The following is a 13,507-nucleotide window of genomic DNA, read 5'->3' as shown; positions in this document are numbered from 1 at the left end:
CAAATTCACTTATTAGGTTGAGTAGTTTCTTGGTGGAGTCTGTGGGGTTTTCTAGGTACACTGTCATGTCATCTGCAAACAATGGCAGCTTTACTTCCTCCTTTCCAATTTGGATGCCTTTTATTTCTTTTTCTTGTCTGATCGCTGTGGCTGGGACTTCCAATACTATGTTGAATAGAAGTGGTGAAAGCGGACAACCTTGTCTCGTTCCCGATCTTAGTGGGAAAGCTTTTAGTTTTTGTCCGTTGAGTATGACGTTGGCTGTAGGTTTATCATATATGGCCTTTATTACGTTGAGGTATGCCCCCTTTGCTCGCACTTGGCTGAGTGTCTTTATCATAAACGGATGCTGTACCTTATCAAATGCTTTTCCCGCATCTGTTGATACGATCATGTGGTTTTTGCCTTTCCTTTTGTTTGTGTGATGTATTTCGTTTACTGACTTGCGAAAATTGAGCGATCCTTGCATCCCTGGGATGAATCCCACTTGATCTTGGCGGACGATCTTTTTAATGTATTGCTGGATGTGGTTTGCCAAAATTTTGTTGAGGATTTTAGCGTCTGTGGTCATCAGCGATATTGGCCTGTAGTTTTCTTCCTTTATTGTGTCTGTTTGTCTGTTTTTGGGATTAGGATGATGCTGGCCTCATAAAAAGAGCGTGGGAGTCTTTCCTCTTCCTGGATTTTTTGAAATAGTCTGAGAAGGACAGGGGTTAGGTCTTCCTGAGATGTGTAAAATTCTCCTGTGAAACCACCCGGACAGGGCTTGTGTGCCGGGAGTTTTTTGATTACTGCCTCAATTTCCCCAGCTGTTACCGGTCTGTTCAGGCTTTCTGCTTCTTCTTCATTCAGTGTTGGAAGGTTATATTTTCCTAGAAATTCGTCCATTTCATCGAGGTATTCAAATTTCTTGGCATATAACTGTTCATAGTAATTTCTTACAGTCCTTTGTATTTCTGTGATATCCGTTGTAAGTTCTCCTCTTTTGTTTCTGATGCTACTTATTTGGGTCCTCTCCCTTTTTTTCTTGATGAGTCTGCTTAAAGGCTTGTCGATTTCATTTATCTTTTCAAAGAGCCAGCTCCTGGATTTGTTGATCCTTTGAATTGTTCTTTTCGTCTCTGTGTCATTCAGTTCTGCTCTGACCTTGATTATTTCCTTCCTTCTACTCGGTCTGGGCTTTGTTTGTTGTTTTTTCTCCAGTTCTTGAAGCTGTCGGGTTAGGTCGTTTGTTTGACATGTTTCTCTCTTTTTTTTAGGTAGGCCTGAATTGCCATGAACTTCCCTCTCAGGACTGCCTTCGCTGTGTCCCATAGGTTTTGCACTGTTGTGTGTTCATTTTCATTTGTTTCGCGAAACTTTTTTATTTCTTCTTTGATCTCATTATTGACCCATTCATTGTGTAATAGCAAGCTGTTCAGTCTCCACGAGTTTGGAAGTTTTTGAGTTTTTCCCCTGAGGTTGGTTTCCAGTTTTGAGCCCTTGTGGTCCGAGAAAAAGCTTGTTATGATTTCAGTTTTCTTGAATTTGTTGAGGCTTGTTTTGTGTCCTATCTTGTGGTCTGTCTTTGAAAATATTCCATGTGCATTTGAAAAGAATGTGTATTTTGCTTCTTTGGGATGAAAGGTTCTGCATAGGTCAGTTAACTAAGTCCATTTGATCTAACGCGTCGTTCAGTTCCTCAATATCCTTGCTGATGTTTTGTTTGGAAGATGTATCCGTTGTTGACAGTGGGGTTGTTAAAATCCCGTACTATCAGTGTGTTGCTGTCTGTATCTTTCTTGAAGTCCTCTAGGATTTTCGTTATATGTTTGGGTGCTCCTGTGTTGGGCGCACATAGGTTTCCAATGTTTGTTCCTTCCTGATGGATTCTTCCTTTGAGTATTATGAAGTGTCCTTCTGGGTCTCTTTTTATGGTCTTTGTTTTGAAATCTATTTTGTCTGATATAAGTATTGGTACCCCGGCCTTTCCCGGCCCCCCCGCCCCCCGGTCCATTATGCTCGGGGTTTTTTTTTTTCCCCCCCTTTACTTTCAGTCTGGGTAGGTCCTTTGTTCGGAGGTGGGTTTCATGTAGTAGGCAGCATATGTGTGGGTCATGTTTTCTTATCCATTCAGCTACCCTATGTCTTTTGATTGGAGCGTTTCAGCCATTTACCTTTAAAGTTATTATTGATAGATACTTATTCATTTTTTTCCCTTTTTACCTGTGTTCCTCTCTTTCTCACTCTTTTTCTTCCTTCTTAAAGTAGTCCCTTTAGCATATCTTGCAGTGCTGGTTTGGTGGAGGTGTATTCTTTTAGCCTTCTTTTTGTCTGGAATACTCCTCATTTCACCTTGCATTTTAATTGAGAGCCTTGCTGGGTAGAGCAGTGAGCAGTCTTGGTTGCAGGCCTTTGCTTTTCATGACTTGGAATATTTCTTGCCATTCCCTTCTGGCTTGTAGCGTTTCTGTTGAGAATTCTGCTGCTAGCCGTATTGGGGCCCCCTTGTGTGTTTCTCCCTTGGTGCCTCTCTGTCTTTGATATTTTGCCCTTTTAATTATGATGTGCCTCGGAGTGGGCCTCCTTGGGTTCCCCTTGAATGGGACCCTCTGAGCTTCCTGGACTTGTGTGACTTTTTCTCTCCTCCAGTTAGGGAAGTTTTCCATCATGACTTTTTCAAACAGATTCTCTATCCCTTGCTCCTCTTCTTCTCCTTCTGGTAACCCTATTCCACGAATATTACTACGTTTCAGGTTGACCTACGTTTCCCTAAATGCCTCTTCATTCTTTTTGAGTCTTTTTTTCGTTCTCTTGCTCTTTCTGGGAGCTTTTTTCTACCTTGACCTCCAGCTCACTGATTCGACCCTCTGTTTTGTCTAGCCTGCTTTTGATTCCTTCGTCTATGTTCTTCAATTCAGAAATTGTATTCCTCATTTCTATTTTAAAAATATGGAATGCATCATGAATTTGCGTGTCATCGTTGCGCAGGGGCCATGCTATTCTTCTCTGTATTGTTCCATTTTTAGTATATATGCTGTCCAAATGAGCACTAAGTATATTTCATTGATTATGCTATTACAGTTGTCCCATTCTTTTCTCCTCTTTCTCCCCCTCCACTATGTACCCCCATTGCACCAGTATTCCTTTCCCTTAGTTCATGTCCATGGGTCATACACAGAAGTACTTTGGCTTCTCCAGTTCCTATACTATTCTTATCCTCGCCGTGTCTATTGTATTCCTACCAGTTATGCTTCTTATTTCCTGTACCTTTAACCCATTCTCCTCCCTCCCCCTCCCTGCTGATAACATTCCACGTGATCTCCATTTCTGTGATTCTGTTCCTGTTCTAGTTATTTGCTTAATTTGTATTTATTTTTCTTATGTTCAGTTGCTGATAGTTTTGAGTTTGTTGTCATTTTACTGTTCATAGTTTTTGATTTTCTTCCTTTTCTTAGAATAAGTCCCATTAAACATTTAATACAGTAAGGGCTTGGTGATGATGAAAACCTTTAACTTGACCTTATCTTGGGAGTTATTTCTGCCCTTCCATTCTAAATGATAGCTTTGCTTGACAGATTAATTTTGGATGTAGGTCCTAGGCTTTCATGACTTTGAATACTTCTTTCCAGTTCCTTGTCGCCTATAATGTTTCTTTTGGGAAATCAGATGGCAGTCTTATGGGAACTCCCTTGTAGGGAACTGTCTCCTTTTCTCTTGCTGATTTTAAAATTCTCTCCTTATCGTTAATCTTGGGTAATTTAATTGTGATGTGTCTTGATATATTCCTCCTTGGGTCCAGTTTCTTTTGGACTCTCTGAGCTTCCTGGACATCTGTTTCCTTTGCTAGAATGGGGAAGTTTTCCATCATTATTTTTTCAAAGTTTTCAAGTTTTCAAGTTCTTGTTCTTCCTCTTGTCCTTTTGGCATCCCTATGTTTCAGATGTTGGAACGTTTAAAGTTGTCCCTGAGATACTAAGTCTCCTGTTATTTTTTGAATTCTTGTTTCTTTATTCTGTTCTGGTTGGATGTTTATTTCTTCCTTTTATTCCAAATTGTTGATTTGAGTCCTTGTTTCCTTCCGTTCTCTGTTGGTTCCCTGTATATCTTCCTTTATTTCACTTTGCATAGATTCCACTTCTTCCTCTATTTTGCGTCCATACTCATTCATTTCTGTGAGCATCCTGATTACCATTGTTTTGAATTATGCATTTGATATGTTGGCCCTCTCCTCATTGCTTAGTTGTTTTTCTCGAGTTTTGATCTCTTCTCTCATTTAGACCATATTTCTTTGTCTCCGTGCACTTATGATGTCATGAAGGGGCAGAGCGTTAGGTATTTGCCAGAGTGGGGCTACCCACTTCCCTGCCTTGTGGCGCTGTATGTTGGGTGGACATCAGAGAGGGAATAATGCCACATGCTCAACTCTCTCCCTGCTTTCTGTTGCTTCCCCTGTTACCCACAAGCAAATTAGGCCCTTCTGGTGCTGTTTCCCTGGTGGGTGAGCTTATGTATGTTTTAGGACCCCCATGCGTCTCTTCAACAGACTCCTGTGAGGCTTGGAGTTTCTCTCACTGCTGCAGCCCCCTCCGGTATTTACCGCCAGAGGCTTTGAGGCTTTATTTTCCTGCACTGGAACCCTGGGTTATGTCTCGCTCCCCAGTTGTTTGTCCCAGCTTTTCCTCATATGAAATTGGGATGCCTGGTGTGCCAGCTGTTGCCTCTCACGCTGGTCAACTGTCTTGCTGTGCATCCTCTCTGCCCTGGCTGCCCATTTCTTCCCTTCCAACCAGTGTGGATGAATGTTTCTTCTTTAACCCCTTGATTGTCAGACTTCCAGACAGTTCGATTTTGTGGCAGTTCCGGGTTTTGATTTTTTTTTTATTAGTTGGTATCCTTTTTGTGGTTTTGTGAGCGTGAAGTGTATCTACCTACACCTCCATCGTGGATGGAAGTCTTTGTACATTTAAAATTTTATTAGAGACTGCAAAATGTTCATACTGATTTATAGTTCTACCAGCAGTTCATAAGTCTATCCGTTTCCCAATACTTGCTTGTATTTGATATTTTCAAACATTTAAATTTTAGGCAGTATCCCCTGGCTGGTGTGGGTCAGTGGATTGAGCACTGGCCTGTGAACCAAGGAGTCACCAGTTTGATTCTCAGCCTGGGCAAGTGCCTGGGTTGCTGGCAGGTCACTGGTTTTGACTGTGTGAGAGGCAATAAGTTGCTGTCTCTCTCACAGATTGATGTGTCTCTCCCTCTCTTTCTCCCTCCCTTCTCATCTCTCTGAAAATATATAAATAAATTCTTTAAAAAAATTAATTTTAGGCTATATGATGAGTAATGGAAAAACTCATTTTATTTTTAAGTTCCTGTTTTTATTATTCCCAGTAGTTTTGTTCATTGGCCATTTGCTTTACTTTTCTATTAATTATCTGTTGATGTCCATTATGTAGTTGGTGGGTATGTGTGTGTCCTTTTTGATGAATTGGTTGTACCTAATGTATATATTCTGGATATGAATTTGTGCCAGTCGTATGTTGCAAAAATCTTTTAGTTAGTGATTTTCTTTTTAACCTTTGTTTATATCTTTTACTGTGGAGAAATTTTATATGTAAATGCCAAATGTGTTAATCTCTTACAACTTTTGAATTTTTAAGCCTTTCACTTGATGTCTTCTCTTAATGCAATGTCATGAACACACTTCCTACATTTTAAAAAATCCTTTTGATTTTACATTTAGCCCTTTAGTTACTATGAAATTGGTTTTGTGGATAGTGTGAAAATATTGTTTCAAGTTTTTTTGCTACTAGTTAATAAATAGTTTCATTAGAACCTAATGAATAATCTAGAACAGCAATTTTAATCCTTTTTCATCTCATGGCATACATAAATTACTAAAATTCTGTGGCACACCAAAAAATATACTTTTTGCCAGTTTGACCAAAAAATAGGTGTAATTTTGAAGATTTTATTTATTTACTTTTAGAGAGAGGGGAAGGGAGGGAGAAAGAGAGGGAGAGAAATATCAGTATGAAAGAGATACATCAATTGTTTACCTCTCATTGGGGACCTGGCCCACAACCCAAGCATGTGATCTAACTAGGAATCAAACTGGTAATCTTTTGGTTTCTAGGCTGGTGGTGCTCAATCCACTGAGCCACACCAGCCAGATATAATTTTGATTAATTCATGCCGATGGATATTGTTGTGTGGACTGTTGTCATTTTTTATTTGATAATCTAAGGCAAAAGAGACCAGTGCCCCTGACTAAATAGTCAAGCACTGCATGTTTTAAAAATTCTTGCAACACACCAGTATGCTGTGGCACACTGGTTAAAAATTGCTGGTATAGAAGAATTTATAAGATTTTTGTATTTACATTTATGCCTCTTTCACAGTAGATTTTTTTAGGTCACCTTTCATTTGCTTAACTATAGGTAAGAATTTATTATTATCTATGGTGGGGTTTTTTCTTTTGAAAATTTTTGCCTTAGAATGGTTAGTCTCATATATTAGATACTAGGAAAATGATATTATATAGGCATATTATTAACTATAAAATGATTTCTTCTCAGGTTTATGCAGAAATTATGGCAGTTCTAAAGCATGATGATCAGCATAACATAAGTAACCAAGACAGTGCATCTGATCTTTGTCAGCTTAGTACACAGACTGTGTTCTCCATGATTGACCATCTCACACAATGGTCAAGGCACAAATTTCAGGCACTGAATGCTGAGAAATTACCACAAAGCAAATCAAACAGAGAGAAGGTAGACTCAGCGGGTAAGTCATAACTTCTATTCATTTTTAATTGTCTGTATCAATTCTATAATTTAAGCATTAGTTTTTAAAAGACCTATACTTTTTTGCATACTTTTTTTTCTTCAGGTGGCCTTTTCACTGAAAGTAGTGAATTTATACTTAGAAAACCTCTCTCTTAAGTGCTCAGTTTCATTTCCATATGTAAGACCCTTACCTAATTTTTCTTTGTATAAAATAGGATTAGTATTATCTCTCTTAGAAGATTGAGAGGAGATTAAGATGATGACTATAGAAATTGTAAAGTGTGAAATGAATGCCGCATTTATATTGTTATTAACCCTCCCCTCACTGTTAACTCACTTGTTCCATGTCGCCTCAGTGTATTGTACATGTGTATATACATATAACATATTTGTATCCATACATATACATACATGTGTATTGAAGTGTTTCTTTATCCTTTTTCGTTTGTGAAATACTCTTTGCATTTTTTTTCCACATTTAAGTTTCAAATTTCAAAGGAGATTTTAATTTCATGACCTTTTCCCCCCATTTTTTTCTTCATTTAATTTGTATCATGCTTTTTGTTTTCCTGTTTCTGGCAGTGTTTGGTATGTAGCATGTTACTTCGCTACACCTGGCTGTGCCTACTATTGTGCTGTTATTTGTTTGTTTGTTGTATTATTTAAGACCTTAATTACCAGGTGCTTGCAGTTTGTTGACTTTTTTTTTTTGAAAAAAATTAAGTTGCAAACTTTTATTACAAATTAAAATTAATGTTCTTAAAAATCTCTACTTGACCAGGTATAAAACAATTTAAAAACCTTTAACTTAAAAAAAAAAAACACATACATATTTGTCATTACCAAAAAGAGATGTCTTTAGATAAAAATAATAAAAATGCCATGCGGCATAGATAATGCACATAGTTCTAGTTATCTGACCAATGGGTAAAAAGCAAGCATTCAAGGTCTTCAGCTTCAATCTTTTGTTCATTTGTTATTTTTGTCATTTCATATTCATTTCTTGTTGGATGACAAAACCAGATGATGATAGAGATGATAAACAGGCATTTACTTAGTCCTGCCTGCTCAGCCTTGGGGAGCAGATGAATTCTTAGCTGGTAGATCAGCTGCTTTTTTCTATTTGCCATCTTATGGTTTAGGTTTTTGTGGGTGTCTGCATACTCTGTAATTGCAGTCACAGTGGTACCGACATTGAGGTGGCTGCTACTCTTGAGTTTTACGTCCTTGATGTTCCTTGTCTTCTTCATTGCTGTCCTCTCTAGGCTGTCTTTGATAAAGACGGCCCCTGCAAAATTGTGTTCTGTAGCCCCGATGCATACTCTTTCTCACTGGTCTACTTTGATCTCTTGCACCCTGGTTGTCAGCACCTTCCGTCATTTTTCCCTGCACAGGAGGGTTGGAATACTATGGTTGAAGCCCATAGGATCTCTGCATTTATTAAGATGGGAATCATCACTTGCATGTCACACGGTTGGGCCTGGCCTTCAGGAGCACTCTTTGATCCCTCGTTCTTTTCCCAACTCTCACTGTTCTTGTAATTCTGCTGGTAATTGCCTGGAGGACCCCTGCCATGTGGATACTGTCCATAATGGTTACAGTCTGCTACACATTTACTGCCTTGCACTGGAACTCTACCAGATCCTGAAACATTTGCTGCCTGTGCACCCTTTTTTCCTTCAACAACATCAGACTCCATAGTCTTTCCATCTCCTGCACTGCGGAGGTACTTCCTGAGGTTATTATTCTTTATGGTAGTCTGGTGTACAAATATATCTTCCTTGGTGTCATCCTTGTTGGTGAAACCATATCTGTTTGTTACATTGAACCATTTTACTGTGCCCAGAACCTTTGTTGCCATGACCTTGTTCCTGCCAGTGTGAGGCCGCCCAGCCCCTCTCCCTGTGCGGCTGCCTGTGGTGATGCGTTTGGTGGCTGCGCAGGGTGGCTGTTGGGTCCTGGTCTTGCTGCTCATGGTTGCAGTGATGGTGACTAGGGCCAGCTGCAGCTCCTCCCGGGGTGGTGGAGGGGCTGCCTAGGGCTTTCTGGGGTCTGCTGTCAGCTCCCATTACTGATAGAACTCTGTGCTGTTTTCTTTTTCTTTTTTTTTTTTAACCTGTGATATTACAACTCCCACTAAGGTGACTAAAAGAGGAATCTAATTAGAGTTAGAAATGACATCTTCCCCTATGATACAAGCATTTGGTGAGAAGAATTGTATTATTAAGACAGTAATAGATATTCAATGTCTTTGAACCTTTTTTTTATTCTTGCAGGAAATAGATGAAGTATACAATCTGTCTACTTCTGTATATGTCACCCATTTTACTGGTCATTGTATGTTTTCCCTCCAGGCATTGAGGCTAATTGAAAACATTGACTAACAGCTCTTAAAGAAATCTTCAGTCAGGGGTGTCCAACCCACGGCCCAGGATGGCTATGAATGTGACCCAACACAATTGTAAATTTAAAACGTTTCTTTTTGCTCATCAGTTTTCGTTAGTGTTTGTGTATATAATGTGTGACCCAATGCAACTCTTCTTCCAGTGTGGCCCAGAGATGCCAAAAGGTTGGATACCCCTGATCACAGTTGTCAATTTTTGAACATCTCTCTTTTGTTCCTATATTTATGAAAGCACATACGTTCTTGCTGTTAAGCACAATAGTTTTTTTCCTAAAATTTTTTAACTGGGTATAATTATCTTTTGGGGAGAATTTTTTGTCTGGAATGTGGTTAATATATTTTCCATTAATTTAACACTTAAAGGTTGTTCCTGTTTCTCCATATGAAAATGGTACTATAAAACCAAGCATAAGCTCTCTCATCACCATTTCTACTATCATTGCAATGGAAATTTTAGCTTTTAAGAATAATATTTGTAAGTGTTCAAAAGTATAATACCTTTACCATTTTTATAACTTGAAATGATATACATTTGATGGGAGGGACTTATTTTAAATATAATTTCTTCTAAATTTACTATCTTATTTAAATTTTAGAGAAATTTATTTGTTTCATGTTTTCCACATACTGTTATGAATCATTATTAAAATTAATATGTTTTAATTAAGAATTCGCAGATGGGGCTGCCCTCATTTAAAGTTTCCAACTTATGTCTTGTCTTAGGTTCTTAAAAAAAAAAGGGGGGGGCCTTTTAAAATATTTGTCATTTTACTTCAAATGCACTTTTACTTTAAATTTCCCTTGTAATAGTTGGTATTGTATTTATGACAACACAAGGAAAAAAACCAGATATTTTTTAACAAAAAATTCTCAACTTTAAAATTTAAATGGTTATTTTAATATTTCTACTTTTTTCCTACCAATAGTTATACACTTAAGTGTTTTTGGAGTTATCTATCATAAATAACCCATCTTTATATCTTTTGTATCATTCTTATTTCTTTTCAACATTTAATATAGTTTTATACTTACTCCTCACCACAATATTGTAAGGAAGATAGTATAGGTACTAATGCTTGCCTTTTATTTATGAGGAAACTGAAGCTCAAATAAGGTAAATGACTGTACAAGGTAAGGTAATAATGGTGCAGTTGAAGCAAGAATCCTCTGAGCAATCATCTTGGTGATACTTACATTCTAAATATTATCCCAAGTGCATTTTGATAATTTTGTTAATGAAATAAATTAAGTTTAAAATAAATTGAAATTAAAATGAACACTTTTAAAATTTCATTTTCTAAGTCTTTAATTATCTTTTTTTAATCTAGTATCTACTGTGGATCATGAAGACTATCAGAGTGTAACTCGTTTTCTAGACCTTATACCTCAGGATACCCTGGCAGTAGCTTCTTTTCGCTCTAAAGCATACACACGAGCTGTAATGCACTTTGAATCATTTATTACAGAAAATAAGCAGGATATTCAAGCACATCTTGGATTTTTACAGGTTTGAAATTCATATAGTGAATTTAATAATGTTTATTACTAATCTATTAAATTTATATTGTTCATTCTATTGAGTGTTTGAGATGCTGTGTTAAGAAATAGATTCTTCTAAGTATTGGGTTGGCCACAAAGTTCGTTTAGCTTTTTCTGTATGATGGGTCTTGCAGTGCTTAGTTGTATTTAACTTCATTCTAAACAATTTTATTAGGTTGTATTGTGACAGCTGTCATATCAGTGTGCATTGAAAAAATACTCATAAAGATTGGTGAATTCTTGTGCAGCCATTTTAATATTGAAGACAGAAGAAAATATGCAACATTATCAATATATTATGCTTCATTATTTCAAGAAAGGTAAAGACGCAACTGAAATGAAAAAAAAGATTTGTGCAGTGTATGGAGAAGGTGCTGCAACTGATCAAACATGTAAAAAGTGGTTTGTAAAGTTTCTTGGTACTACTGACATTTTGGCCAAATAATTCTTTGCTGTTGGGCTCTTATATATTGGAAGATGTTTAGCAGCACCCTGGCCTCTACCCAATAGAAGCCAATAGGAGGAGATAGCCGATATACTCAAAATATCCCAATCAATAGTTATTAGTGGAAATGAAAAACGCATCTTTTATTTTATGGAAAAAACTTTTTGGCAAACCCAATACTTCTGAAGCTTGCAGATTAGTGGGGAGAGATTTGCAATTACAGACTATGCAGACCAATTTGGTGTAGTGTCTTATGTGCAGTGACATAGATATGCCCTGAGTAAGGACATTTAACTCATTTTCTTTGTGGAGTGTGGTGAGAGATAGGAGTGGGTAAGCAAGGGGTCAGTAAGGGCTTCTTGAAGATGATATCTAGGGGCCTTGAAGAATGAATGATAGATAAAAGGAAGAGGCAAGACATTTTAAGCAGAGGCATCCTGGTGGATTCAGGAAAGAGTATGTATATGGAATGGCAGAGGAAAGATAGAAATTTGGACAGAGGAAATAAATCACGGAGGACCTCTAAGTCTCCCAGAATTCATAGGGGATTTGAACCAAGGAAGTGCTTTAGTCAGAGTGGCATTTTAGCTATTTACCTATGGCAGTCATGGAGAAAAGAGTTTAAGGGGCTATTTTAAAAGGCGAAAGATTTATACGATCTGAAGAGAAACCAGAGTATAAGGGGCTATTTTAAGTCAAAGCAGGCCACTACTACTGTTCTGAGAAATGTGGGCTTGAATTTGGGGATGTGTGGGTAGGGGAATATACTGGTTATAACAGGAATCAGCCATGACAGTGCTGGTGAAAAATGGATTAGGTGATAATGTTATGACTGTGGGGAAAAGACAAGAAAATTAAGGGCAGGTGGGGCTAATGCAGTGGAATTTTAATTTAAGAGGTCAAAATTGGTCGGCTCTTTTCAGGTCGAAAAACAAGGTATGGTGAGAGAACTGGAAAATTAGTAGCTTGTAGTCAGGATAAATATTAGCCCTCTTCTGTCATTGTCTTCCTCCTTCTCTAGCTTTGGGTCTGTTGTTCATTGTCAAAATCACTCCCTCTAAAGAACATTCAACTTCCTTGCCTTTCTCCCTTTCCTTTGTGTTGTACTCACTTTGTAAAACTCCAACCCTGAATAAACTCACCTCTGCCTTCCCAGTGTCTGCATGTAACAGCTGAACATCGCTGAAGAAAAATCTCACAGTCACAGTATTGGTTCTTAACTGTTTTGAAGTTCCTAATAGCAAACATAAGCCAAACTCTTTAACACTGCCTTCAGCTCTTCAAAATGTTTCTCTATTAAACCCACTTTCTCACTCTTCAAGATAAATATATTTTTTACATTTTCTTCATTTCTCATCTTCTGTCTCACTCTCAACTGATTATTTTGCTCCATTGTTCATTAGGAAAATAGAAACCAAATGTCTACCAAATCTGAAAATACACTGGCTTCTGCATCATGTTCTTGTTCTTTTCTTCTGTTAGTCCTAAGGAAGGATTCCCTTCCTGCCAAAATTCAGTCCTACTTGTATTCTCAATTTCAAGAATTCCGCCCCTTCAGGTGTCCCTTCTTTCTCAGATATCATTATTTTCTCTTTCTTAACCAGAGTATATGCAGTATACAGACATGTTCTTGTTTATCCTATTTTAATTTTTTATAATTCGCTTGATCTTAGATACTTCTTCAAGATACTTCCTATCTCTGTTTCCCTTTATAGCCAGCCGGATTTTAAAAGAGTTGTCTGTCTTCCCTATGTTCACTTCTTTATCCCATTCATTTTTTGCCCATTCCAGCAAGACTTCTTTCTCCATTTCACTGACACTACTGTTGCTAAGAAAATCAGTGGTCTCTTGCTACCAAATCCAATCAATATTTTCCAGCCCTGATTTTCTTCACCTTACAACATCATTTGACCACTCCTTTTTAAATAGGCATTTGCGGTTTTCCTACATCTGGAATACCACATTCTCCAGGTTTTCTCAAACTAGTTTGGTTTCTGCTCTCAGTTTCATTTGCTAGTTCTTTCTTATTTATAAATATACTACTCTCCTTACTTGGACCTCTTTTCTTCTCTCTCTTTAAATCATGCCATCCTTTCCCCTGACATTTTTGTGTTAATTGCTCCTAAATTATTATCTTCAGCCTGAATATTTCTTTCAAACCCATATTTGATGTTTTGGGTTTCTTGAAGGCATCCAAATACCAATATATGCTTGTTTAAATTTTTTTGTTTTAAAATTCAACACAACACTTATAAACTATACTCAACAGAATTTATTTTCAATTATGTTTAAAGAAAGTCTAGGACCTTGAGGTTCTTTACAGCTCTTATTATCAATAACAGTTAC

At 37.5% G+C, this 13,507-nt stretch overlaps 1 protein-coding gene, 1 non-coding gene and 1 pseudogene across 2 annotated transcripts in view; 1 reads left to right on the top strand and 2 right to left on the bottom strand.

Moving 5' to 3' along the window:
- ATR (ATR serine/threonine kinase) overlaps window positions 1-13,507 on the top strand; it is a 146,750-nt gene that overhangs the window by 78,614 nt on the left and 54,629 nt on the right. The window contains exons 27-28 of the mRNA XM_054575092.1: window positions 6,561-6,771; window positions 10,506-10,684. Coding sequence (XP_054431067.1) covers window positions 6,561-6,771; window positions 10,506-10,684 — 390 coding nt within the window. The remainder of the gene's footprint in view (window positions 1-6,560; window positions 6,772-10,505; window positions 10,685-13,507) is intronic.
- LOC129071868 (U6 spliceosomal RNA) lies at window positions 2,926-3,032 on the bottom strand. Its single transcript, XR_008529294.1, has one exon. It is a non-coding gene; the product is annotated as a U6 spliceosomal RNA (small nuclear RNA).
- Window positions 7,842-8,748, bottom strand: LOC129071609 (Y-box-binding protein 1-like; annotated as a pseudogene).

The sequence above is a fragment of the Pteronotus mesoamericanus genome, unplaced genomic scaffold (genome assembly GCF_021234165.1).
Source record: "Pteronotus mesoamericanus isolate MK-2021 breed Mesoamerican mustached bat unplaced genomic scaffold, CSHL_Meso_final contig_27, whole genome shotgun sequence".
NCBI classification, from domain to species: Eukaryota; Metazoa; Chordata; class Mammalia; order Chiroptera; family Mormoopidae; genus Pteronotus; species Pteronotus mesoamericanus.
This window is presented reverse-complemented; position numbering and strand designations above follow the sequence as displayed.